The sequence below is a fragment of the Dermacentor silvarum genome, chromosome 4 (assembly GCF_013339745.2).
Source record: "Dermacentor silvarum isolate Dsil-2018 chromosome 4, BIME_Dsil_1.4, whole genome shotgun sequence".
Taxonomy (NCBI): domain Eukaryota; kingdom Metazoa; phylum Arthropoda; class Arachnida; order Ixodida; family Ixodidae; genus Dermacentor; species Dermacentor silvarum.
This window is the reverse complement of record NC_051157.2, coordinates 119,912,100-119,939,869: the sequence shown is the minus strand read 5'-3', so window position 1 is coordinate 119,939,869 and position 27,770 is coordinate 119,912,100. Positions and strand designations below refer to the sequence as shown.

Here is a 27,770-nt window from a genome sequence, read left to right as displayed (position 1 = left end):
ACCTTCGATGAGCACCCCGACTAACTACACTTGGATTCATTTTCCGCGAAAGCGTCGAGAGAAGCCTGTCGCTATAGGGTCGTCCAACTCCAGGTCGGGCGCCGGGAGAGAGTGCGTTTTTGTCGAACGGTTTCAGCGGCGGCGCCTGGTTTAACCGTTAGGCTTAGCAACTCTGGTGGGACCCGGCGGCGGCGGCGGCCAATATGGAGGTGACGGTGATTTGTGCGGGCGTCGGCTGGGTGCCGTCGATGGTGGCGATCAGCCTGATCAGTGCTGCCTTAATCGCGTACGTCTGGGCGGTGCTCACGGGTACAGTGACCGTTTACGCGCCGTACATCAGGTGAGCCGCGTTTGCTGTGCGCTTTCGCCCAGTTGCTTGCAGTGGCGTACAGCCACTGAACTGTCGTGGAGAATGCTGTGAAATGCCATGAATGCAAACCTATCAGTTACATTGGATTAAGACCCCCGGGACACAGGCTGTCAAGACATAATTAGACGTCACAGAGGTAAAGCAAATGTGCCGAGTTGTCAGAACAGGGTCGTAGTAATAAATTGCACTATTACGGACCCTTTTGTCATGGGAAAGCTGGGGAAGCACTGCAGTGATGATTAACTCTGGCCTTCAGAGGTGAAGGCGTCGTGTTATTAAAAGAGGTCGATGCAGCCAACGAATGAGAAATGACCCCGCACTGTCGCAACACGCTGCAATAAATAAGTTTATATGCATTGTTAAAATGAGAGGCTGTTTGAAAATATAAACAGAATTGACGTACAACGATAAATTACGTTCGAATACTTACACAATCCATTCATTCCTTCTTAACCAGCAATTGAAAGTTCTAAGTCATAATTTCTAAAACGTATAGTTATAAACAAGTCTTTAGCGTTGCAACGTTTTGTTTATCTGTACGTTATGACTGTTAAGTAGGTGAGCCAAACTGGGTGGGTGAGACTGAGAGGGTGGAAGAAACACACTTCCGGCTACTTCCTACACTTTTCAGGAAATAATAGGCGCTAGTACACACTGGCGCTAGCGCACGACACAGCTGCAACAATAAAAAAAAAAAAATATGAACGAACAAACACCATGATTTCGCAGTGCTAATTATACGTGCCCAGATACAGTAATACATAGAACACGGGTTCGAATAAATCTAGAACTCTTTAACAGCAATAAACGTTTCTCTTCTTATTTATTTGCTCTCTTAGACGCATCGCCATTTAGGCATTACAGGGAGGTGAGGGGGTTACATGACAGCAAAGTTAAACACACTAGACCACCACGTATCAAACACGTTGTACAAAAAAAAAAAAATGTGGTTGATCCCTCTTATATAGGAATCGGTATAGAACACGAAAGTGAAACGTGTCTTCACAGAAGTAGTGTAATGTTTATTGCACATTGATATATAATGTCTATTGGTGTTTTGTGGCTAAAGCGCCCTTAGGCGTTGATGCACCCACGCTGACGCCTGGTGGCACGTCTCCTCCATCACGACTACCAACGTCGATGACCATGAGCAACCGTCGTGCATATGGAAGCTGCACTACACTGCACACGCTAGCACAACGCGAAAGACGAAGCACGTAACTGACACACTAATACAACGCGCAAGACAAAGCACGTAACTGAATCGTCACCGAGTCAAATCAGCGCGTACAGCGCGTCGTAATTGCAGCCTCCGCGATCAACTTCAGAAACATTTTCAGAGCTAATTGCGGAGGCCACGCTCCGCTGTGCTGAGTACGGTGAACGCCACCTAGGTGGCGTTGGTAGTGCTTCTTGATGCCAGCGTCCCTTCGAATGCTGGCATCGAGGCGTCGTAGTGCTGAGACCACCGAAGCGTTCACTGTCGGTGCGCGTTAGTGTCATAATGCAGTACTTCTCTATTCTGCTCGTAGGCGGCGGCACCGCCCCGAGCAAGAGCGCGGGTACACGGAGGAGTGTTAGATATATAAGGTGCGTCTGTGTAGCTCTCTGCAAATGCGTTTGTGGCGCAATGGGTTAAATCTATCGTCGCGGACCGAGAGGTCGTGGGTTCGATTTCCAAATTTTGCATGTTTGTGGAACTTTTTCTTCTGGTTTCTTTCTTTGTATTATGTTCGTGTACATTGTAAGAACGTCATTCCGTATTTCCGTATGACGTATTTCCATGACGGAAATACGTCAGTGAAGTCTTGGTGGACCCCGGCATAAAACACTTTCGTGTTAAAAAGGAACAAATGTAATACATCAGAATATTAACGCACATTTCCATTGTAAAAAATCAAGGATGCGCGTAAGAGCTTTGGTGAAGCGAAAATGGCATCATGCAGCAGTACAAGGACACTATTCAAATATACACAGTGATTGAAAGAAAAACATCAGGCGCAGTCGAAGTCAGAAATAAGAAACATTTAATTTAATGAGCAGCTGCAAAAGCTTCGTTATCAACCATGCTAACAACCGTATCACGCAGTCGATTCCATTCAGAATTATCCTGGGGGAGAGAGAGAGAGAGAAAGAAACGTTTATTGTTGAAGCAGTCTCTCGAGCGAGGCCTACTATCACCCTAAGGTTGGGAAGGTTCCTTAGTCCAGGAACCCTCTGGCTCCGACTGCGCAAAAAAAAAAAACACTTAAAAATTGTTTTGCAATTGCATTCCCTCACCTTGAGCTCATGCTATGTTCATCTGGATATACAGAGTGCCCCAACTATGATGCACCAAGATTTAAAAATATGCAAAATTCCACATAGCTGGACCGAACCAATATTGTTTGCCGTCGGTTGGAGATAGTCAAATTATATTTTTGCATTCCTCCTAATTACACAATTAGTCTTACTTCCTTAATCAACTTCTCAAATATTATAATTAGATGAAAAGCGTCAATGAGAAAATTGTAGAGCAACATGAAAAACTCCCGATACAGCTTTGTGTTACACAATACGTGCTACGTAAAAGTGTTTTTCCTAGCGTGAAAGAAGCCCGCGAATACACGCAAAGTGCCTCGAGCGGCCAGTCGCGCGGCAATATGGATATGTCTCAGAGATATAACTAACGGCTGGGCTATGGAAAGACCCCGCATTGGGGGCTGCCAATCAATTACAATAACCTGCGGTTCTTTAACGTGCACCGAAAAGTAAGTATAAGGGCGTTTTTTTTTTTTTATTCCGCCCCCATCCCAATGCGGCCGTCGCGGACTGTAATCGAACCCGACACCATGTGCTTCGCAGCAGAACGCAATCTCCATTGAGCCACGGCGGAGGGTAATATTTTTATACTCTGATTGTATGAATTAGCTGAATAATTACCATGTTAACTTGCCGTAACACACGCTGTTTGTATGCGGTAGTATGTTCGGTTTGAATTGCCTTGCGCGTAGAAAAACAAAATGACATTTTGATTTGTTATTTTCAGTCTAACTCACTTGCAATTATCGCATCTCGGGCAGACACAAGTGGAATTATCAGCCCTAAACGCATAGAACAAATAGTAATTTTTATAGCCTCTAATTAACGGCTCCTTGTTGTACTAAATGTTGTCTTGATGGTGTTTTACGGCATCTTGAACTGGTCGGTTCATCTGTAGAGTGTTCTGCAGCACTTCGCGTTAGAGGACGGAAGTCAACACAAAGAGGAAGCAGTTGAAGCCATTGCTGTCTTCTATTTGTGTATATTTTCGTCGTTTGTCTAGCTATAAGCAGCAATGTTATACTTGTTTTATTATCTGACCGTTTAACGGGCATTATTATTATTATTATTATTATTATTATTATTATTATTATTATTATTATTATTATTATTATTATTATTATTATTATTATTATTATTATTATTTGCTTTTTGACAGCAAAGCAAGACAGATCTTAAATATTTCTCTCGTGTTCTTTGTTTTGTTCGTATTTCGAGATGGCACGCACTTTCAGCTTTTCGATCCAGGAGTGACCACTTTTTGATGATGATATTAAACCCACATAGCCCAACGTATCAGTTTCGATACGCTGAATATCTGATACCTCAAAACTCTGATTTGAGCGCTGTAAACTTAACGCAAAGCCCATATCAGCGTTGTAGATACGATGGCGTGAGTTTTGAGTTGTAGATAGTTGACTAAACCATTTGGCTAATTGATTAATTCCCACAATAACTAGTTGTCGCTGAATTATCAGTTGTATTGTTATTCGTACGGATGTATTCTCCATGGCCAGAAATAAGTGCGAATAATTTGCTTTTTTGGGGTTAGAGGCAGCGGAACCTACTTATGCGGGTTGGTCAATAGTCGGGTGGCTTTCAGAAATGTGCTGGAAGGAATAACTCAACTGTCACAACAATATTTTCTTGCCGCGCATTGACAGATTGAGGTGTAGCAAGATTCACTATTATTATTATTATTATTATTATTATTATTATTATTATTATTATTATTATTATTATTATTATTATTATTATTATTATTATTATTATTATTATTATTATTATATTATTATTAATTGCCTCTTGATGCTTTGAGAAGCGCACGGTGATGGATTCAGCCATGACGCCACCAGAACGATTTCTGCAATACTTCCGTGTCCTTGTGGACACAGGTGCTTTCCCGCGGTGTGTTGTAAGACCTGTTCCGGTTTGTTTCAGCGAAGCAGGTGCCTCACCGCCACAAAGCGGCGTGTTCAGCTTGCTCCTTTACTTCGGATCTCTCTTGGGTACGTACTATATATATTCACATCTTCAGAAAGCTTCGACACATGGCTTATCACGTACGCTTCCGGCGCACGTTAGTTTAGGTGAAAGCATGTTCAATAAATAATGCAAAGCGTTCAACAGTGAGCAGCGATAGGTGTGTAAACAAATTTCAAGAGGCGTTGCAAAGCAATATGACTGAAAAGAAAGAAAGAAAGAAGGAAGAAAAGGGAAACTGCTACGTATCAGTTTTCTTTTGTTATATTTCAGTTATGTTTTACTGCTGTTTTTTGTTCGTTCGTAAATGCAGTCGTATACATATAATAAATGAATCTGTTATGTTCTTTACAAAAGGGGTTTGTAAACCAGCCGATATCGGCAAGTATACAGACATTTACGTACACGCTAGACGAGAACGACAGTGACGATTGAGCGCGTTTGCTCACATACTATAGCTGGCGTCCTATTTTTGTGATGATAAACGCTGTTGTGTTTGGCAGTGCTGGAACAGAGCACCAGTCGACACCAAGCTCCGATACAACAGGCTGTTTATGCTATGACGTTAAACGTGCGGTCGTTGCCTCCAGTCATCTGCGCATTATTTCTGCTCAGCGCGTGACAGTTCGCTGTAATGGAAAGGTACGAAAACTTGTGTTTTGCCAACCAGCTCGACTCATAATATCCGTTAAGCGTTCGCTGGCAACAGCCTACTACATAAGATAAACGACGTTGTGGGCAGGTATTTTCGGTAGGGTGATGTTTGTTTTGTTCATGGCGATGCAGTGCTATTTAGAAACTTTGGTTTTTTTTTCCAGAAAATTTGTTGTTTTTATTTTTAGCGAATACATTGCTTGCAGTATTACATTGACACTGCAAGCCACGTTTTATTAAACACGAAAGTAGGGCATCTTGGTTATAAATGATGAGCGTCATGATGTAGCGGAGCTATAGAAGCGAACTCGACACGGGCGGCCAGCTACAAACGGAAAAGATGCAAGACTTGAAATTAAGACGCGCGGAATCTGCTCCCTTGAAACTTCAAGCGAAGCTTTTAAGGGTGATATGTATCCTCCTAAGACTCCTTGCACAATACATTGCACATTGCCTTCAACCTTTTTTTTTTTTTTTTTTTTTTTTAGTTTCGCTCGGAAGGGATTACGCAAAATATTCATTCTGGGTATGAAGTACAGCGCAATTGTAATTGTAAAGAAGTAGTTTACTTATATTCTTGTCATCCGCTTTCGAGAAATTTGACAGTAAATTCACGCAGACCTCTGTGTCGTCCCAGACAGCCGAAAGCAACCTTGAGATGTGTTTCGAAATCACTGAAATTGCGTGAAAATACCGGACGCAGCAGCAACATGGCAATGTATTAGCACGGCCGCTGGATAAAAAACAGGTGTGTTTTTTTATCCAGCGGCCGTGGTACTACACGTAATTCGATCTTCATCACTGCGTTTAGGCAATGAAATGCAGTTTTTACCAGAGCAAACCTTAGGAGATGATGGAGATAGTTTTTTTTTTTCACGTACATGGAGACGCAGCGTTCGGCATCTAACCGTGGTACTTAAATTAAAAAAAAAATTTCGTGTGCATCCACCTTAAAGAGCGATTATGTTCCATTGCTGTATTCGGGTCTCAGGAGCACATCAAATGCTCGTAAATTACGCTTTTAAAGTGCTACAAAAGTCAGTGTTTCTCTAAACAGAGGCGAATTCAAAAAATACGTAAACGTTAAAGACAATTGTCAACGCCGCATTCATGGTCCCGCACTAACCACCCATGACGTCATGAATTTTGACAGCTTTCACTCGGGAGAGTAGTTGATTGTTTATCAATGAGAGTGATTGCATTGTACTTTAAAGGAACCACGCAATGACTCAACCTAGCAACTTTTGAAAACTTTTACTGCACGAAAACGGCCGATATACGAGAAAGTGCCTCGAAATCTGTCACTACACATTGAGGACTCAGCTGTGCAATTTTGTCGCAAAATCGATAACAGGGAAGCTCGTCTTTCGTTTTTTTTTTCTACTAATCAGCGTGCTTCAACAGCGGAAATGCAAATAAATCTTTGAGAAAAATAAAATTTCAGATACAACGCTATTGGACTTTGTGTGAAGAGGATAATTAAATGCTATATGCTATAAATTCTATCCGTAAAATTATCTTTGTTTTAATCTCATGCAACGTGTGTATAATCTCCTGCAATGTTTCATATTTATGCACCGCACAAGTCCTAGGCATTAGTGCCACGCAATGTTTATGTTTATACACTATACAGCTGACAGTTAAGCTATGCCGAAATGTACACAGCAGTTCATGCCTATGTACACTGAGAGATGTCAACGCAGAAATGTCACGTGGTCGAAAGCGATGTTTGATGTTTGCAGAGGGAATAACAGAGAGTATAGATGTGTATGCAAAGAGAACTGGCGATACATATATGTAAATATATTTAAGGCTTCTATACCCGCGGTCTCACGGTGGCACTTATACCGCAGTGGTCCAATAACGAGGTAGGCTAAATATAAGAAATATAACAAAGTCAAAGAAGCTGTTGAAAGTCATACGTTATTTTATTAAGAGGTCTATATGCGCTTTAGATGTACCTATGGTATATATTAGCCGACTTTTTTTTTTCGCTTGGTTTGCCACGCGGCATAACATCATAATGGACTTTAATATAAGCATGCAGGCCCGTTTCATAGATGTACTGCAACATCGACTTTGTACGTTTTATGTAGTGATTCATTGTTTGCAAACGCAGAACACAGTTTTGCTCACTGGCACTGATATGCTGCTCAAAATTTCCGGGCTATATAAACCGGGGGATCCGAGGGCACATACTGAGTTTTTAAGAATGAGGTAGCCCAAATTAAGGAAATAACTTAAAGCCGTTCAATATCATGTGCTATTTCATTAAGATATCTGTGTACTTTAGACATAACTATGAAGACGCATTATATGTACAGGTTTTCTGTCATCATATATTGTTTGATTGTGCAGAACAGAGGTGGCGCTCACTCGCACGACTTTGTCGGTTCATATGCAGGGGTAATTAAGGCCGGTGCTGAAATAAATACCCACTAATATAGCCTGCGGGATACTGGCCCACCGACCGATGGACCGTGCTGGGCTAGGCAAAGAAAACGTAATCTAACTTACTTAGTGTTGCTCAAAAGTGCCTGTTTAGTTCTTGGCGGACGTTTAAACGTTTGCAAAGCCTTCACAGGCGCACGTGGTATTGGCGTTTATTCCGTATGTATCTTTTTTTTTTCTTTCTCCTGTACATTTCTGGAGCGGATGAGTGATGAGGCGTGTGCAGTTAACAGTGACTGAGCCAAACATTTTCTTGGGCTGCACGTACGGGCTTTCGTGGCTTCGTAGGGCCTAATTAAACGTGTCAAAGGAAAACAGGGGCCATGATACACGCCGATAGCGACGAGCTCCAGATTAATTGTGGCCACCCGGAGTTATCTCATGTGCACCCAAAGCGGAGTACTAGGTTAGGTTAGGTTAGGTTAGGACCTCGTATAAGGTCGGTTCTTCATTGCGCTGTCATCCGATCGCGGCCGCGATCTTTTGGGAGTTGAACCCACGACCTTGTTTGCAGTATCAAAATGCCATATTCACCACGGCGGTTATCCGGCCTGTAGTGAATGCTTCTAAGCGCCAGGTGCGTTTTCACGGGGTACGGCTCGTCGCGAAGCCATGACAAAGCTTTCAAGGACACTTTTGAATCCCGACTTCCTCCAGACCTCTGGCGGATATATATATATATACATGAAAAAAAATAAAGAATAAGCCGCGCTTGGTCCATATTTAATAATTTGGAAGTGAGGTTTTTAACTCATCATTGATCTCTGCAAAAACATTTTTTGTCGCACTCGTAATTCGTCATGTTTTCAGTTTTATTCGTAGGGAAACTGTGCGGACTCCGTATCATTTTCTCCCTATTTCAGCGCCTATTACGCGGAGATCATATCAAATTTTGGGTGTTACAACATGGATAACTTCTCACAGGGACATTAAAGAGAAACGCTAAGTTAACTTAGAAGTCTTAAACCAATACTATGTTTCCGTTAACTTTCCGGGGAAAGGTTCATTACTTTTAGAGAAAGTGTAGGCCGAACTTGAATTTTTGGAACTTCGTGCCTGAAGCCGGCACGTCGGTGGGACGTCACGGTTTTTAAAGTATATTCTCGTATTTGAGCCACTGTTGCCCAGTAATAGTTTTCGAGACTCGTTGAGTTCAGCCTTTGGTTCTTTTAGAATACACTGTAGTCCATCTCGATGACAAATTAACTAAGCGCAAGCAGGCACCTTCAGAATTTGTGACGCCACCGCGAACTGGTGCGGAAGCTTCAAGGCAGCGTCGCCACCACCGGTCTTTCGTTCTTGAGCCTTTTCTGGCTTATGAAGCCTCCTCTCAGGCTAAGAGTGGCTTTCTTTGGGGGGCATTGTGAAAAGGTTAATTTACTAATACAGGTGAAGTTATTTTTTTTCTTTTGAGTGTCACTTTGCTATGCATAAAGCATGCAGAGCGAAAGCTCGACGGCGTTGGGTATAGCGACGGTCGGAAGGCGGTAGTCAACAACGCTACCGATAAGTTGGTTCACGACTTGTTTGTTGCAACAACGCATGCAACGAGACTTCACCGAAAGCTCTGTTACATTGAACCTCCGTGCCCTATCGTACAGTCGTCCTTCTTCTCAAGGCTTGTTTGGCACTGCTTCCGACGGTCGTAAGCGTTTGCTGAAGATACGAAGGATAAAGGCGGGGCGTAAAGGATCGTTGGCTGTTGTTTCTACGTAGGGGCGACCATATAGTTTCTTACAAAAATTACAACAAAAAAAAACGCTGGCAGAGCGACCGCCCCGAAAAGGCGTTGGTCGCGGGTTCGAATCCCTGACCAGGACCATTTTTTCTTCGACTACGACGCTTTGTTTCTAAAAAAACCCGCGTGGGTTTCCTTTGTACCTTCGGGCTACATGCGGGTGGATTTCAATTTTAACACGAAAGTGTTTTATGCCGGGGTCCACCAAGACTTCACTGACGTATTTCCGTCACGGAAATACGTCAGCTTACAATGTACACGAACATAATACAAAGAAAGAAACCAGAAGAAAAAGTTCCACAAACATGCAAAATTTGGAAATCGAACCCACGACCTCTCGGTCCGCGACGATAGATCGCCGAGCGTTTAACACATTGCGCCACAAACGCATTTGCTGAGAGCTACACAGACGCGCCTTATATATCTAACACTCCTCCGTGTACCCGCGCTCTTGCTCGGGGCGGTGCCGCCGCCTACGAGCAGAAAAGAGAAGTACTGCATTATGACACTAACGCGCACCGACAGTGAACGCTTCGGTGGTCTCAGCACTACGACGCCTCGATGCCAGCATTCGAAGGGACGCTGGCATCAAGAAGCACTACCAACGCCACCTAGGTGGCGTTCACCGTACTCAGCACAGCGGAGCGTGGCCTCCGCAATTAGCTCTGAAAATGTTTCTGAAGTTGATCGCGGAGGCTGCAATTACGACGCGCTGTACGCGCTGATTTGACTCGGTGACGATTCAGTTACGTGCTTTGTCTTGCGCGTTGTATTAGTGTGTCAGTTACGTGCTTCGTCTTTCGCGTTGTGCTAGCGTGTGCAGCGTAGTGCAGCTTCCATATGCACGACGGTTGCTCATGGTCATCGACGTTGGTAGTCGTGATGGAGGAGACGTGCCACCAGGCGTCAGCGTGGGTGCATCAACGCCTAAGGGCGCTTTAGCCACAAAACACCAATAGACATTATATATCAATGTGCAATAAACATTACACTACTTCTGTGAAGACACGTTTCACTTTCGTGTTCTATACCGATTCCTATATAAGAGGGATCAACCACATTTTTTCCTTTGATGAACCGTTGTGATGTGTTTTGTTGTCACTGATCTCGGGAGCGTGCGGGTGTTATGAGAGATGGATAGGGAAGAGGCATGGCGACACAGCAAACAGATTTTATTTACACGCGAGCTCAAAACCAAAAACCCAAAAACACCCTGAACTAGAACACAATGCATAAATAAATGTTAACAAAAATGTACAACCTAATGAATCAATAAATATCCTTAACTTCGCCTCCGTTAGTCTTAGGCCCTTCTTACACCAAAGTCTGGCATCACTGGCCTACTGTAGTGACGATAGAGGAAAGTCTTTCTTACGAAAGTCCGTCGATGCGCGTATTTTCCCGGCCGGAGTCTTGTCAACTCTTCTATGTGGTTGTTTCGCCGACCGTCGCATAAAGGTTGTTGCGTAGAAGTCGGTCTTTCAACTGGCTCGTCTCGAAAGCCTGGGTAACCCGGTCGCTGTTGCTGACGTGGCCTGGGAGAGGTGACGGGTTAGGCGTAGCGACGTCCTCGGCCGCTGCTTCCGTCTCGCTCCTTTCCCGAGTGCCGACGTGGCGTTCCGGGGATCATCGAGCGTGCCGGTCTGCCTTGGAAGAGGGGTCCTTTCTGGGGTGCCCGGTCCTGCCGTGAGAGGCTGCAGCCGGTCCAGGAGCCTCACTCGAACTTGCCGAGGTCGACGGCCACACCATGGACGGCCAACGTCACGGACTCGGCCAGACCCCCAAGTCTCCCGTCGCCAGAGCGGTGCTGGCGATGCGACCTTCCTGGCCCGGAGCCACGTCGATAATGCTCAGACAACGCCGTTTCTCCTTCGATCACGCCTCGGGTCACGCGCCTCGCGCGCTCGCGCCGTTCAGAACGCTCCGCTCACATCGTCTTTGTCTTCTTTATGGCGCCGCCGGCGTCTTACTCATGACATGGCTCCCCTCTTCAAGAGTTTTTTTCCAAAAAACTGCTTTCTCTTGTCCTTAATTTTCCTGCTGGACTCTTCTTCTGAGGCTTGCGGACTTCACTTGTGCTCGCGGCTCGCTTGTCACCACAACATTTTCGCGCACATTTCACCTTTCACCGCACAATACACTGCATTCAATAGTTCATAATGTTCATTGTCCCTAAACCTTCTACATGAATAAACTTGTTCCAGAATCTACATTTGTGAAAACTAACCACTGATCAAGGTCGTTCCTAAATCGTATTCATTTGTATCCTACCAGTTGTACCTACACTATTTTTTCCTCCTTTTACGAAGCTCCCACGCTTCTCTCCGTCCAGCCTGCTTCCTTATCTTTCCTCCTCTAGCACATTTCTCGTGTAGCTTGGAAGCTCTCTGCCTTATCTTTAGCTTCATCTTTTCTTTTGACGTCCACGTCTTCACATGCACGCGCGTTTTCTTACGCCGTCGCGCCTTCAATCTCCCGTGAATCCTTTTACCCTTGCGCGTTTCACTTCTTAGACCACTAGGGCATCTATCGTCTTTCTCGTTTCTCTCAGAGTATGAATGACTCATCTTATCTGGTGCCTGGTGCTCCCTGGACTCAACTTCACTTATCAACCCCATATCGTTCCGAGGTGAAGCTACTTTTTCCTCGGCTAGATTCTGCTCTTTGGTTCTGCAAACCTCTACCGAGATGGCAATCATCCTCTTATCATTGTCCTTCTGACTCAAGACTTCCTCAGTCGTGAACTTCTCTACGCTGTCACGGGCGCTATCTAAACTGCCTGCGTCTTCTGACGTCCCTCTGCTGTCAAGCTGCTCTACTACGTATATGGGCCTAATATCTATCTTTAACTCGGACTCACTCTCTTTCATTTTCGATGCCTGAGCTTTCTCTTGTAGCATCTTTATGTCTTTCTCTAGGCTCTGTTTTCTTTCCTCATAAGCTCTCTTAACTACAGCAAGTTCTGCTAATCGAGCGGCCTCTACGCGTTTCCTTTCATCCTCAATGAGTTTGAGGCCCTGCTCCTTGCTGAGCTTCTGCTTGCGAATAGTGGCCGATATCGCCTCCCAATCCATCTCTGCAACTTCCGAGAATCAGTGACTGGGCTGGATAGAATCCGGGAGCGGATCCTGGCAGGCTCGCCAATTGTGATGTGTTTTGTTGTCACTGATCTCGGGAGCGTGCGGGTGTTATGAGAGATGGATAGGGAAGAGGCATGGCGACACAGCAAACAGATTTTATTTACACGCGAGCTCAAAACCAAAAACCCAAAAACACCCTGAACTAGAACACAATGCATAAATAAATGTTAACAAAAATGTACAACCTAATGAATCAATAAATATCCTTAACTTCGCCTCCGTTAGTCTTAGGCCCTTCTTACACCAAAGTCTGGCATCACTGGCCTACTGTAGTGACGATAGAGGAAAGTCTTTCTTACGAAAGTCCGTCGATGCGCGTATTTTCCCGGCCGGAGTCTTGTCAACTCTTCTATGTGGTTGTTTCGCCGACCGTCGCATAAAGGTTGTTGCGTAGAAGTCGGTCTTTCAACTGGCTCGTCTCGAAAGCCTGGGTAACCCGGTCGCTGTTGCTGACGTGGCCTGGGAGAGGTGACGGGTTAGGCGTAGCGACGTCCTCGGCCGCTGCTTCCGTCTCGCTCCTTTCCCGAGTGCCGACGTGGCGTTCCGGGGATCATCGAGCGTGCCGGTCTGCCTTGGAAGAGGGGTCCTTTCTGGGGTGCCCGGTCCTGCCGTGAGAGGCTGCAGCCGGTCCAGGAGCCTCACTCGAACTTGCCGAGGTCGACGGCCACACCATGGACGGCCAACGTCACGGACTCGGCCAGACCCCCAAGTCTCCCGTCGCCAGAGCGGTGCTGGCGATGCGACCTTCCTGGCCCGGAGCCACGTCGATAATGCTCAGACAACGCCGTTTCTCCTTCGATCACGCCTCGGGTCACGCGCCTCGCGCGCTCGCGCCGTTCAGAACGCTCCGCTCACATCGTCTTTGTCTTCTTTATGGCGCCGCCGGCGTCTTACTCATGACATGGCTCCCCTCTTCAAGAGTTTTTTTCCAAAAAACTGCTTTCTCTTGTCCTTAATTTTCCTGCTGGACTCTTCTTCTGAGGCTTGCGGACTTCACTTGTGCTCGCGGCTCGCTTGTCACCACAACATTTACGCGCACATTTCACCTTTCACCGCACAATACACTGCATTCAATAGTTCATAATGTTCATTGTCCCTAAACCTTCTACATGAATAAACTTGTTCCAAAATCTACATTTGTGAAAACTAACCACTGATCAAGGTCGTTCCTAAATCGTATTCATTTGTATCCTACCAGTTGTACCTACACTATTTTTTCCTCCTTTTACGAAGCTCCCACGCTTCTCTCCGTCCAGCCTGCTTCCTTATCTTTCCTCCTCTAGCACATTTCTCGTGTAGCTTGGAAGCTCTCTGCCTTATCTTTAGCTTCATCTTTTCTTTTGACGTCCACGTCTTCACATGCACGCGCGTTTTCTTACGCCGTCGCGCCTTCAATCTCCCGTGAATCCTTTTACCCTTGCGCGTTTCACTTCTTAGACCACTAGGGCATCTATCGTCTTTCTCGTTTCTCTCAGAGTATGAATGACTCATCTTATCTGGTGCCTGGTGCTCCCTGGACTCAACTTCACTTATCAACCCCATATCGTTCCGAGGTGAAGCTACTTTTTCCTCGGCTACATTCTGCTCTTTGGTTCTGCAAACCTCTACCGAGATGGCAATCATCCTCTTATCATTGTCCTTCTGACTCAAGACTTCCTCAGTCGTGAACTTCTCTACGCTGTCACGGGCGCTATCTAAACTGCCTGCGTCTTCTGACGTCCCTCTGCTGTCAAGCTGCTCTACTACGTATATGGGCCTAATATCTATCTTTAACTCGGACTCACTCTCTTTCATTTTCGATGCCTGAGCTTTCTCTTGTAGCATCTTTATGTCTTTCTCTAGGCTCTGTTTTCTTTCCTCATAAGCTCTCTTAACTACAGCAAGTTCTGCTAATCGAGCGGCCTCTACGCGTTTCCTTTCATCCTCAATGAGTTTGAGGCCCTGCTCCTTGCTGAGCTTCTGCTTGCGAATAGTGGCCGATATCGCCTCCCAATCCATCTCTGCAACTTCCGAGAATCAGTGACTGGGCTGGATAGAATCCGGGAGCGGATCCTGGCAGGCTCGCCAATTGTGATGTGTTTTGTTGTCACTGATCTCGGGAGCGTGCGGGTGTTATGAGAGATGGATAGGGAAGAGGCATGGCGACACAGCAAACAGATTTTATTTACACGCGAGCTCAAAACCAAAAACCCAAAAACACCCTGAACTAGAACACAATGCATAAATAAATGTTAACAAAAATGTACAACCTAATGAATCAATAAATATCCTTAACTTCGCCTCCGTTAGTCTTAGGCCCTTCTTACACCAAAGTCTGGCATCACTGGCCTACTGTAGTGACGATAGAGGAAAGTCTTTCTTACGAAAGTCCGTCGATGCGCGTATTTTCCCGGCCGGAGTCTTGTCAACTCTTCTATGTGGTTGTTTCGCCGACCGTCGCATAAAGGTTGTTGCGTAGAAGTCGGTCTTTCAACTGGCTCGTCTCGAAAGCCTGGGTAACCCGGTCGCTGTTGCTGACGTGGCCTGGGAGAGGTGACGGGTTAGGCCTAGCGACGTCCTCGGCCGCTGCTTCCGTCTCGCTCCTTTCCCGAGTGCCGACGTGGCGTTCCGGGGATCATCGAGCGTGCCGGTCTGCCTTGGAAGAGGGGTCCTTTCTGGGGTGCCCGGTCCTGCCGTGAGAGGCTGCAGCCGGTCCAGGAGCCTCACTCGAACTTGCCGAGGTCGACGGCCACACCATGGACGGCCAACGTCACGGACTCGGCCAGACCCCCAAGTCTCCCGTCGCCAGAGCGGTGCTGGCGATGCGACCTTCCTGGCCCGGAGCCACGTCGATAATGCTCAGACAACGCCGTTTCTCCTTCGATCACGCCTCGGGTCACGCGCCTCGCGCGCTCGCGCCGTTCAGAACGCTCCGCTCACATCGTCTTTGTCTTCTTTATGGCGCCGCCGGCGTCTTACTCATGACAACCGTCCACCTTTCGGAATTCGGCAGAGCTGATTTGCCATAATTGTTTGGACATTTGGACCGCGTCGCATGTGCACAATGCACTCTGGAGCTCCCCGGGCGTCGCCACAATACTGTCTTGACGGCTGTAATTTCCGTGACCCCCCGCAAAGGCATTGCAGAAACTGGACCGCATAACCTTTCTACAACGTGGAACCGCCCAGAGGGGAGGTGGATAGAATGACAGAGAGGAGGTAGGGGAGAGCAGGCAGAGACGGAGTAGAACCGTGCGGGCGCTGAGCCGTGCTCCCTCAAGGGCTGCAGAAGATAGCGCCAACCTTTCCTTTTCCAAACGAACCACTTAGTAGTAGAACCGACACAGCCACGAAACGAGTGGATAACATCCTTGGTCCTCTTCGCTCGCATACCTTGGAGAGTGCGGGAGAGGGTAGAGTTCAAATAAAATTCAGGGCACGGTACGATACGTGTCCGCTTTTTTCTGAAAGAAAAAATTAAATCATGGGGTTTTACGTGCCGAAACCACGATCTGATTATGAGGCACGCCGTAGTGGGGGACTACGGAAAATTTCGCCCACCTGGGGTTCTTTAACGTGCGCCTAAATCTAAGTACAGGGGTGTTTTCGCATTTCGCCCCCATCGAACTGCGGCCGCCGTGGCCGGGATTCGATCCCGCGACCTCGTGCTTAGCAGCCCAACACCAAAGCCACTAAGCAACCACGGCGGGTTTTTCTGAAAAATAAACGCCATGCAAATTTGTCAGGCGGACAACTGACGCGCGGCGTGCAGACTCACCGTAGCGCCATTTCAACACTTCTGTGCCCACCATGGTAGCTTTGTGGCCATGGCATTGTTCAAGGTTGCGGATTCGATCCCGACTGCGGCAGCCACATTTCGACGGGGGTGACAAAAGTGCTCGTGTATTTAGGTGCTCGTTAAAGAACCGCCAGGGGCCAAAATTAATCCGTAGTCTGCCGCTATGGCGTGCCTCATAATCCGATTGTGGTTTTGGCACGTACAGTCCCATAATTCAAGTAAAGTTTAACACTCCTGCTCCAATGCAATGTGCAGTGTGAGTTAATGACAATACTAACCTTCTCGGAGGTTATGAACAATGGCGCACAACAACGCCTCAAGCAAACACGTCTCATCATCATTATCATAATGTATTGTACCCTTAAAGATCCCATCAGGGACATTGCATAAGGGGGAGGGAGAGAGAGAGAGAGAGTGGTGTGAAGCGGCCATACATAAGCATGGGGGAACAAGTGAAAAAGAGCATAATAAGAATAAAAAGAGTTACAGAATGGGTGCCAAGAGAAGGGAAGCGTAGTCGAGGACGGTAGAAAACTAGGTGAGGTGATGAAGTTAGGAAATTTGCAGTCACAAGTTGGAATCAGCCAGCGCAAGAGAGGGGCATTTGGAGATCGCAGGGAGACGCCTTCGTCATGCAGTAGACATAAATATAGGCTGGTGATGATGTAGAATAAAAAGAATAACAAAAGGCGTTAGTAGGACAAGCAATGTACCAGTATATAAAAATAAAAATTTAAGCTGTGCGGGCGAAACTAAATGCTGTGCGCAAACGAAACAAAGTGGCCCAATAGCGAACACACAGCGAGAACACACAGTGGCCTTGTTCTGTGTACTACGCAGACGAACAGCACTGGTACACACGAGGCAATGTTTAACATCAACTCACCACTCTCGTATTGCACTAAACGCCGAAGAAATTAAACATTCGCCGTCAACATCACCGCTAATTATTGCCAATTAAAGCAAAAAGAACAGAAAGCTTCGCTTACGTTGATTCCCACGGTGCGTGGAATCCGCATAATTTTTTTTTCGCACGTGTTTTGGGTGGGTCGTGGAAAAAAATGCTGTAAAATAATTTGTGGAGCTTAATTCGGGAGTCAACAGCTGTAGCTAAAATAGCAACGAAGCGAGACACAATATGTTCATGTCGATACGCCTTTAAACGTCTATTGGGCGCTGTGAATAGATGTTGCTCTAGATATGCATAAAATCATTAGTAACTTACCAAGGTCATCCTGTCTACTAACAACAAGCATCTTACGTTGAAGCTTCCCATAAGTGGTAGCAGCGCCAAAACGCGGTGGAAGGAAAACGACAGGGACCAAGCAAGGGTGTTCGAGATGTGAAAATGTCCAAGTGCGAATGCCCCGCATGACTCTACATGCTTGCAATTGAGATTAGAAGCGCGAACATTCCCTAGCTTCAATTTGGAAAAGTTCGGTACGTGACACTTGGACGGGAGGCGTGGTTTGCCGTCATTTTTTTTAAAAATATCCTTTCATTTTCCTCGGGCCTTGACATTACGCAGGATACCAACGTGGGCGAGCGTCTGGTCGACTTTTTTTTTTTCCTGAAAAATAAACGCCATGCAAATTTGTCAGGCGGACAACTTTCCTATTTCTCTCTCGATTCCTTCTGTCTTCACCTCGCTGTAGTCGTGTGACCAGACCAGGGACCGGGTTTAAACCACCTGGCCTGGCAGCCTGGGACTAGTAAATTCGCGATGCCTGCAACCTGACTATGCGGTGACTGTTCTGTGCGGATATCACTCTAAAATAGTTGGGGGCGTATTCTTGTCCCTGAACAATAATCGTGATCTGTTTTGCTTTCATCTACTTTCTTGAAAACTCTGCCGCTTGGTACTTTCCTGTCAAGAACGCTATGTCACGTTGGTAGCGCGCGTGCCGTTCTTGACGGGGAAGTATACCGGGCGCGCAGCGTTAAAGAAAGGAAAAGCACCCAAGATAGAGGACGAATATTGCTGTGTGACAAACATGTGCCCTATAGGGTGCAATTGTTTTTAGAGGGTATTCGGAATATACCGATTTGATCAAACTTTTTACTACACCACGTTGCCAAATTAAGTGGGTGGTGATTATCGTAGTTCTTACCAATAACAATAATTATTGGCACTCAGTCTGATAAGGCAACCATGGTAAGTAAGTTCATTAAAGTTGCAAATGCATAGTATTATATTTAGCTATCAACGTGTTTTTTTTTCGTTGAAAAACTGACGTGAAATGAAGGCGCAGGTTATTGTGCGTCAGGGGGAGGTTAAAAAAAGATTGAGCGTTCTTTCAGATACATATTTGTGGCGGAAACCTTGCTTATTGTCGCCTCCACCATGTCATGCAGCGAGAACAATTGAGTATGACTAATAACCGCGATAGGACACACCAAACACGGATGACAGTATAATGCGTATAGAGTATAACTGAGTGTAACTAATAACAGCGATAAGTATACACCGACAAGGACGATGTCCTTGCCTGGTGTATCCTATAATTTGGTTATTATACTCAGTTGTACTCTGCGCATTACAACATGAACGAAGACGAACCAGCTCGATTTCTCGTTCTACTTATCGTAATTCTCCTTCACCATTCACCATCCTTTCACCATCCTTTTGTGCCCAACGAATGAGCATGAGAAGTAGACAGCAATCTCTCTCGATAGTGTTCTTAAAACAGCGCTGTGGACGAGGACCAAAAATACACAAAAGATGGCATGGACGCTGAATTTCCAACTAGCGTCTTTTTCAACTGACCGGCTATTTTGTACACGCTGCACACCAGAAACACATTATCACACAAGAGACTGCACAAGTCAATCGATTCACGTGTCGAGAAGCCTGGAAAGAAATTACACTTCTTTTTCATGCAGCGGCAAAGAAGGACAGCTGACACACGTATCACCTGCGCTTGTGAACTTTTCGCCATCGTCCATAGCGCTGTTTTAAGAACACTGTCAAGATGAACCAACTCGCCCAAATCGAGGTGTCGCTGTTAATCTCTCTCCCGACGTTTCCTTCAGCGTGTGCGACAATGCTGGTCCGGTACGTGGTCGTCCGCAACCTGAACCGATGCTGCCACAGAAACGTCGACGTCCTCAACGTGGCCTCTCTCACGGCGGGACTAATTGCGGTCTTCGGGAACCTCATCGTTTCCGCATATCCTGTAAGGACGGTGACTTGCATCGATACCGAATGTGTCTGCAGCGCAGTGTAGACTGTAGAGTCCTTGTAGTACTATAGTTACTAAATCATACGGCGTTAACGAAGCGAACGTCGTAAGGAAGATTTGTCGTGCATGTGTTTGTGCAGGGTTCCACACAAAGAAAGCCGCAGTTATTTTTTCCCTCATTGCCAGGGCAATTGCTTCAAAATTACCTGCACGTAGTCTTATAGAGACACGGTTTTGCTTTTGAACGTATGTCATGCTGTTTACGCTATTTACTGTATCACATGTTCATGACATTCGCCGTGGTGGCGTAGTGTTCTTTGGCGTTGCGCTGCTAAGCCCGAGGGCGCGGTATCGAATCCCGGCCAAGGAGGCCGCATTTCGATGGGGGCGAAATGCAAAAAAAAAAAAAAAAAAAAGCCCGCGTACAATGAACCCCAAGTGGCCAAAATTAATTCGGAGTCCCCCGCTACGGCGTGTCTCATAATCATATAGTTGTTTTGGCACGTAAAACCCTAGAATTTAATTTAATTAGCACGTTCATGACGTGCAGTAAACATGAACTAGGCCAGGTTCTTAAGCTGTTTTGCTTACCCGGCAGTCCGTACGAATGAGAACTGAGACCATTCTGTGGTTCGCTATTTTTATTTTTATTTTTGTGTACTATCACTTTTTTATCATCATTGCGCACATATTTTTGGGGGGGACCCTATGCACGCGTGAGCTTAATCTTTTTCTTTCGTTTGGACGTTTATATATTTTCTTATTTCTTACATTTCGATGGTTCACTCGGCGCTTTTCTTTTCGTTACATTTTTTCTCGCAGGTTTTGACTAGCCGGGCGATCCACAACGCTGGCGCGTACACCATGTTTCTTGCCGCTGTGCTCTACATGACGCTAGAAACCGGGCTTACCTGCTGCCTCTGTCCAGAGTACTATGCCAAGCGCATGGTGTGGCTGAGGTTCTCCCTCACCGCGGCGTCTGTCGTCGCCGTTGTGTTCAGTATCCTTTTATGCGGATTGAGTCTGGCCGACCCTTTCGGTTTCTTTCTCTCTCGTACCCTCTTCGCTTTGCTGTAACACCAATTTTATACTGCTGGAGAAGGGACGAGAAAGCGATGGATGATCTCACCACGTGTCGGATGTATATTCCTTAGCAGCATTTTTTTTCCCTACTCTAGCTGCATGCTACCAGTTCGTCGGGGACAATCTATGGTCTGAAGGGCTTAGCGACAAGCCGAAACACTTACGGGAGCCTGGGGACCCGGTATGTTGTGTGCATTCTGTGTTCCGTCGTTTGTTCCAAAAAAGTTTAGTGTTCCGCAGTGGCGGTCCCAGAGAGAGCTTGTCATTGTGCATTTTTTCTTGTTCTTTTTTTTCTTTTTTTTCGGGGGGGGGGGGGGGGGGAGCATCAAAACGAGGCAGGAGAAGCTAAAATTTCTCTTTGGAGAAAGAAGTCGCAGTTTCGCCCCAAAGGTGAAGCGTCGATTGCAATAGCAAATTAGTGGGCAGCTATACGATGTAAGAATAGTTGTTTTATTGGCCGTATAAACTTGTAAACATAGGCATATAATTATATATCCCCCTCCCGACCCTTGCCCGGAGCGTTGCGCGCGACGTAAGACTGCGCGCTTCCTTCCCGCTTTCCTCCCTTGCGTGCACGAAATTGAGCCGCAATCGCCGGCTCACCCTCATACGCTTTCACTTGCACATACAGCATACGGCGTGCGGCGACGATTTTATCGCCCTTGGACTTAATTCGGAACGTCGCGGCGATGGCGACGCCGATGGAAGAAATGCGCCTGGAGTGTCCATATAATTGCTATCGCAATAAAAGAAAAAGAATAGATATATGCAGTCGCGAGCCCTGACAGCGTTTCTTTAAATTCGTAGTTTTCAGCTCACTGGGGGCGGTACGGGGTGGCATGTATTCTGTGGACGAGAGTCGATGAATTGCGGTTGCGCCGACGATCCCGTTAACTACCAGCATTGCTAAGCTCCTGGTGCCATTTAGCGATAAACGGCTGCATGTCGCGTGGTCGTGACCCTCAGGATCGACACGGTGCGAGAGAGGCGCACCTCAACTGGAACCGCAACGTTCCGCTGCTGCAGGCGGGGCACCTAGCTGTCTGAGAACGCCTAGGTGATGGTTGCACTTAGCATAGCGTTACTAATATAGTTGTTAAGCAGGGAACTATCCGTTGTTGCGAATGCCGATGGTCCGAGCGGCCACGAAGGTTCCATGTATGGTGCCCTGCCAGGTGCGAAGAGGAGGAGATATCCAGGTTGATTAGAAAACTGTTTTATATACACTGTACATGGTGGTATTTTACAAGAAGGGCTCCATGATATTGGAGTCGTCCACGTGCTAACATCTTTGCATGTAGTAGCGTTTACATCTCCGAGCGTTCTACATGGTCGAGCGTCTCTACATGGTCCAGCGTCTCTCCATGGTCAAGCGTGCTCTACATGGTCAAGCGTCTCTTCACAACACTCAAGTCCCCTGTTTTATCCCTTCCGTTTCCCTCTTTCACTCGACGAGGGAATACACTTTAGTTCCTTTAGCCAATGACAGTCTTTGATCAGGTGGCCATATCCCGCACGTGATGTGTCGTCGTTTCCCGCCGGGCTCCGCCTCCAATCTTGCTAGGTCGCCCCCGAACACAGGCAGCGGTTGACAACTTGGGAACCGAACGTTGATGTCGTTCCCCCGGGATTGCCAGACACTGGCCCCTTTCAAGATTCGCCTCTCCATAGCGGTCGGTTCGCGGAACCAGGGAGGGCGGTGGCTGTCTCGAAAGGGCGCCAGTTTGGCGCGTCGCAATCGGCGCCGGGCCTCATCGTGGTTTGGGCTGCGCTGGTAATTCACGGAACCGCACCGAAGGGGCGACGCTGCCGTTTACCGACGCATGAGATAGCCCGGAGACCAACTGCTAATGCCTCAGTCCCAGGTGACAATTCTCTCGGTGCCAGGTTGGCGCGTCTGAGTCGGCGCCGGCCTCCTTTGTCCCGAGGGACCGCCAGATACAACACCGTGCCGACAGACAGGAGCTCAAAACGGCGGGGGAGACGCAGAAACCTTTGATGGGCGTAAACTTCGCGCCGGTCTCCGTCCGTCACAGGCATCAGGAATGGTCTGTCTGGAGCACACACCGCAAATCTTTCCCTGCTTTCTTTTTCGCTCGCTCATATGCACTTGCATGCCTGATTTTCTCCAAAAGTGACGAACTTGCGCCCCTTTGTTCGCATAGCGACGGTGGCTTGACACAATCGAAAACATGTTTGGGAGAGGGGGGGGGGGGAGGCACCGCTCCTATCGCCCCCCTAACGCCCCTTACCTTGGGACCGTCACTGGTGTACATTGAAATAAGTGCTGGAATTCGAGAGTGTGGTGGCGCAGCGGTCAAGGGCATGCTTTGACTATGGAGCCTCGTCCCGCTGCCCAGATCGGAGGCCCAGATCTGACATTGTTCTAAGCACAGGTCGGCACCTGCAACTACAGCCTTGGTGACGAGGCCTTGCACTGGGCCTTTTAGGGTCGTGGTGGGCTGCACTTCTCTTGAAATGGACGATACTTATTTCCTGCGTAAAAATTTAGCATTCGTGTCGTCACGGAGAGTTCCAGCTTGTGTGTATACGTATTGCCATTTATGGAATACACAGGAGCACAGTGACAGGAGTACCGAAGACGTAGACTTGAGCAGCAGCGCTGGTGCTGATATCTCCTCACGCTTAGTTCGACCATAAGGCACCCTGCAATGCAGTTTGGCTGTACATGTCGCGCCACCTAGCAGCGGCGGTGAGCACCCGCGAGTAGGCCCTCACTGCCATTTCACCTTGGTCCGTACTGCGCTCAGGCGCGCCTGAAAGCTTCCTTTTCAGATTTTTCAATGGATTAACCTCGACCACTCGGCAGCTCCTCCGTGAGAAGTGTGAACAAAAAGAACATGCGCATATACTGCTGCTTTAGGTATTTTGACAACCGCGAAGGGGATGTCGGCATCAAATTGTGCCGCTTCCCGTCAAGACTGTGGGGAGAAACCCGGCGGCTGAAGGTGGATCGTCGCGGTTCGACTCGTCAAGAGTCGCTCTTGCGAATTTCTGATGAACGAAGACGCAAACGCAAACTAAAAAAAAAAAAAAAAAAAAAAAAAAAAAAAAAAAAAAAAAAAAAAAACACAAGGCAGCATCCGTGAAAACAAAGCGACAACTGCATAAACACGCGAGATCTGATTCCCGCTGTTGTAAATTGGTTTGGCTAGTTGTTTCGCTAGTCTCGCTCCGAAACAAATGCGCAGTGGTTGTTATGTGTCAAATCTAGCTTCGTAAGCGCTCCGCGTTGGACCTTTGTACGCACTGTAGTTCTTGTTGTGCATTAATAAGCCAACGTGCAGCTCCTTTCTGTGCCTGGATCAAGACGCGACTGCTGAAACCGGGCTCATTCATGCCGATGCTCTCTCGCGTTTAAAACAGAACTAAGGCTGGAGTGCACCGCAGCACACATCGAGTATTCGCAAATTAGCACTTCTTCGCGCACGCTAGTACACATTTGTTCAGTCTTGGTGTTGCTCATTGTCAGCTGATTGCTCTCTGTTATGTTTCAGCAGTGATTACCTCTCACACTGGAGCGCGAATGACAACACCAGAATATGTTCGAGGTACTTTGTCAACGGAGAAAAAAGCTCCATAATCATTCAAGTGACCTTCCAACTCGCCAAAACCTCGACAAATGTGATGAACAAGGCACACTCGCAGTATACTGAAGCTACAAATGATAGTTGAAAAACGTCTACGGCTGTATTTGCCCCCTTAAGCGGAATAAATTATTTATTTGTTAACTTACTTGGAGTTCGACCTCGTAAACGTGCTTTATTTGTTGTTACAAGGACTTTGCTGCGATGTCCGTCCTGTTTACTTTTTTGCCACGATATATATGGTTGTTGTCGCAAAGTTGACGTCCTTTCTCGAGTGTCGGTGGACGAAAATGGGCCTCAATGTTTTCAATCGCCTTAAAAACCACAGTTTTGAACGCCCGACTTGTTTCAAACGAGCGCCACAGAAGCATGCCTTCGTAGAAGTGGCCGCCTCGGTGTTCCGCGTAACTGACACGGCGGCGCTGATGGCTGAACCGATCGCTGCGCCGCCTGACCATTCAAGGGAGCCTATTGCAATGACTGGCTATGGGCACTGCTCACTTGATGATGTAAGGTCGTCGGCAACATCATAAGCGTGAATGTCGTGGCTTTTATTTTCCTTCGACGAGAAGGGCATGCATAAAAGAAAGAAAAGAGTTTTTGATTATTTGTAGTTGAGCAAGCAGCCACAACGTGTTGCTACCAGCGCTGCTGCTGCCATCCACGTGTCCATGTCTCTTGGTATTCCGAAATGCAATACGTATGCGGCCTGGTGAAAGTCTTCATGACGCGAACAGAATTTCTTTCGTGCGCTATTGTATAGGCTGACAGTCGCGGACATAAACTCTGCACTTGCGCCCTGGCTTTTCGCGCCAGCCTCGCGCATCGTATGTGTGCAATAACAGTATGTCAAATATAAGCGATCGTACCTATAATAAATAACGAAGCAGAGGAGACGGCATGACATGCCGTCTCTCCTGATATGCCGCCTCCAACGCTTTGTACGCTGCGCTTCCTCTCACTTTTGGAGTTTCGTTATATATTAAATTTGCCGTTAGTTATCGTGTTTCGGTAGGAGCGTCCTAAGCTACGTATATATACGTATATATAATATACGTGGTAGTCAAGCAACTTTTTCAGAGCGTATACGTAAATGGTGCCTTTTTTGAGCGTCGTAGAATAGAGGAGGCGGCGAAACTGCAGCTTCTACAAAAGTTGGTGCTTCAGGGCTCAGAGGAAGGAACGAGATGGCGGAACCAGGATGACCATCGACTCGCAACTACTTACAGTCCTGACGATTGTTTACTGTCACGTATCATATGCTCATTCTTCTGTCGTCCTCCTGCGCTACACCTATAAAGACGGTGGTGAATTACAATAAGAGCTCAAAATCCACTTTTTATTTTGTCACTGTTCTTCTCGCTGCAGGGTTTCCGCGAGTTGGTGATCAGCGCCATGGGCGAGTGGTTCCTGGTGTGCGTGTTCCTCGCATTCTTCCTGACGTTTGCCTACGAGTTCCGGCGCGTGATTGTCACCGTGGACCTGTTTCCCCTGGTGTGCCACATGGACGAACGCATCGAGGTGACCCGGCTTCGTCCGCACGACTCCTACTCGTTGTTTTCTTCGGCCTCCCTCTGACTTTTCCACGTGCGCGCACTCAAGGACTATATGTATAGAGAGTGACACCAGTGTTGATTCTTATATCGAACTGCGTGGTAACGCCTTCCCAAACTGCGCAGTACTGCCTTCCGGGTCGCTATGCAGTGATCCCACAAGCCTTTCTTGTCTCTTCTTTTCTAGGGGTCGAGCAAAAAAAGGTGTTGACGAATCTGGCGGCGCCAACGTGACGCCATGAATCTCGTCCCGTATACCACCTCGAAACCCTTGTTGTGTATGCTATACGTCGGCTTCCGCACGAAATTTACTGCATACGAACGGCGGTCGTTTGCCTCAACAGCGGCAAGTGGCTCTTATAGAAAAAAGAAGAGAAGCTGATCTCTTCACCGAGACGAAGGTTTCCCCCATGACTGTCCTCTGACATAATATGCAGACCATTATTTCCTTCACTTTAACGGTTGACAATGACATCGGCGACGTCTACATATGCGCTGAGACAATAATAAACAACTTTTATCACTTTTCTTGCAGATGTACTCTCTCCGCATTGATAAGCAGGGTTAGAGGGATTACAAAACGCACCCTATGCTTGAAAATAGCGTCCCGGGGCCTTGTCACGGACACGATATGACGTTTCCCACGCGACGTCCACTCAGCGCGCATAAGTATAAGCTTAACAATTTTAATTCTGAGATTTTACATGCCAAAACAACCATATATGTGACTATGAGGCTCACCGTATTGAGAGCCTCCGGATTAATTTTGACCGCCTGGGGTTCTTTAACGTGCACTCAATTCATGGTGCACGGTCGTTTTTGCATCGCGCCTCCATCGAAATGCGGGCGCTGCGGCCGGGATTCGACCCCGCGCCCTCGGGCTCGCAGCGTCAGTCCTAGCAGCGCAGCGCCAAGCGACTGTGACGTTGGTTCGGACGCTCATATGATGATCACACCATTGTTTACAGCGAAGCCGTTAGTACGACTATGCGCTAGCGATACAAAGCTTACAAAGCTTCCCTGCTTCCATGGGAGTACCAAAAGTGGCAGCGATATTAAATTTGGACTATGTTATCGGTTATGCTTACGAACACGTGAAGTGTGTAGGTTAATTACGTGCTCTGAAAATAATTACTGAATACACTAGTCGCCACATTTTCGTGCGTTATGTAATACACGTAGTTAGTTTTTCCTGTCTACACGGTGAATTAAATGATGCACGTTGCTCATATTTCGCCAAAACAGGAAGAATGTTGCGAGAAACGTGTAATAAACTGTGTAGGTTAATCACACCCTTTAAACAAAGTTACTTATGCAAGCATCCCGGAGCTCTACAAACGCATTTTACGAACCACGTAGGAGGTTTGCCCAATGTCCTCAAGAGAGAGAGAGAGAGAGAGAGAGAGAGAGAACTTAACGTGCTATACAATGCACGATATTTCGAGAGAATCTTATCGGAAACAGGAAATAAAAGAAAATGCATGGTGAGATGCCAAGCGGTTCACCGCTTTCAATACATGTTCAGATGTCCATACATTCTGAAATATTATAGGCTGATTGTGCTTAAGTCAATGCCGTGAACGCCAAGGCAGGTGCCTGTGGCTTTGTCAAGCTGTCGAAATGACAGCTTTTATCGCACGCTCCTTCGTGTCATTACGCTGTACTGATCCGAAAAATAAACATCATTGTCGCTGTTAGCGGTGGCACTCACTTGCGCCACATGAAGTGGCTTAAGTTACCGCATTGAATCGTAAAAGTTGCCTCGAAGAGACCTTTCTAAGTATCACCGTGTTTTCCCGCTTACTTTTTTTCTAAGATAGCGCAGCGAATTCCATGTCAACAGAATTCAATTCGAAGTGCTGGACTAACTTAAAGTCCCGTGTGAAAAAAAAAAAAAAAAAAAAACAACTGTCAACCCTTCCCCTGGGG

At 46.9% G+C, this 27,770-nt stretch overlaps 1 protein-coding gene across 1 annotated transcript; it reads left to right on the top strand.

The window, feature by feature from the left end:
* On the top strand, window positions 1–27,770 carry LOC119450591 (DNA damage-regulated autophagy modulator protein 1). The gene is made up of 6 exons (XM_037714099.2): window positions 1–340; window positions 4,613–4,680; window positions 19,449–19,591; window positions 20,420–20,597; window positions 20,776–20,861; window positions 25,657–27,770. Exons 1-6 carry the CDS (start codon window positions 204–206, stop codon window positions 25,864–25,866), a joined length of 822 nt encoding a protein of 273 aa, XP_037570027.1. The 5' UTR covers window positions 1–203; the 3' UTR covers window positions 25,867–27,770.

Coding starts and splice junctions, on each gene's coding strand:
- LOC119450591 (XM_037714099.2), top strand. CDS start 204: ATGGAGGTGACGGTGATTTGTGCGGGCGTCGGCTGGGTGCCGTCGATG. Junction 4,681..19,448: donor TTACTTCGGATCTCTCTTGG/GTACGTACTATA, acceptor CGTTTCCTTCAG/CGTGTGCGACAATGCTGGTC. Junction 20,598..20,775: donor TGTCGTCGCCGTTGTGTTCA/GTATCCTTTTAT, acceptor TCCCTACTCTAG/CTGCATGCTACCAGTTCGTC.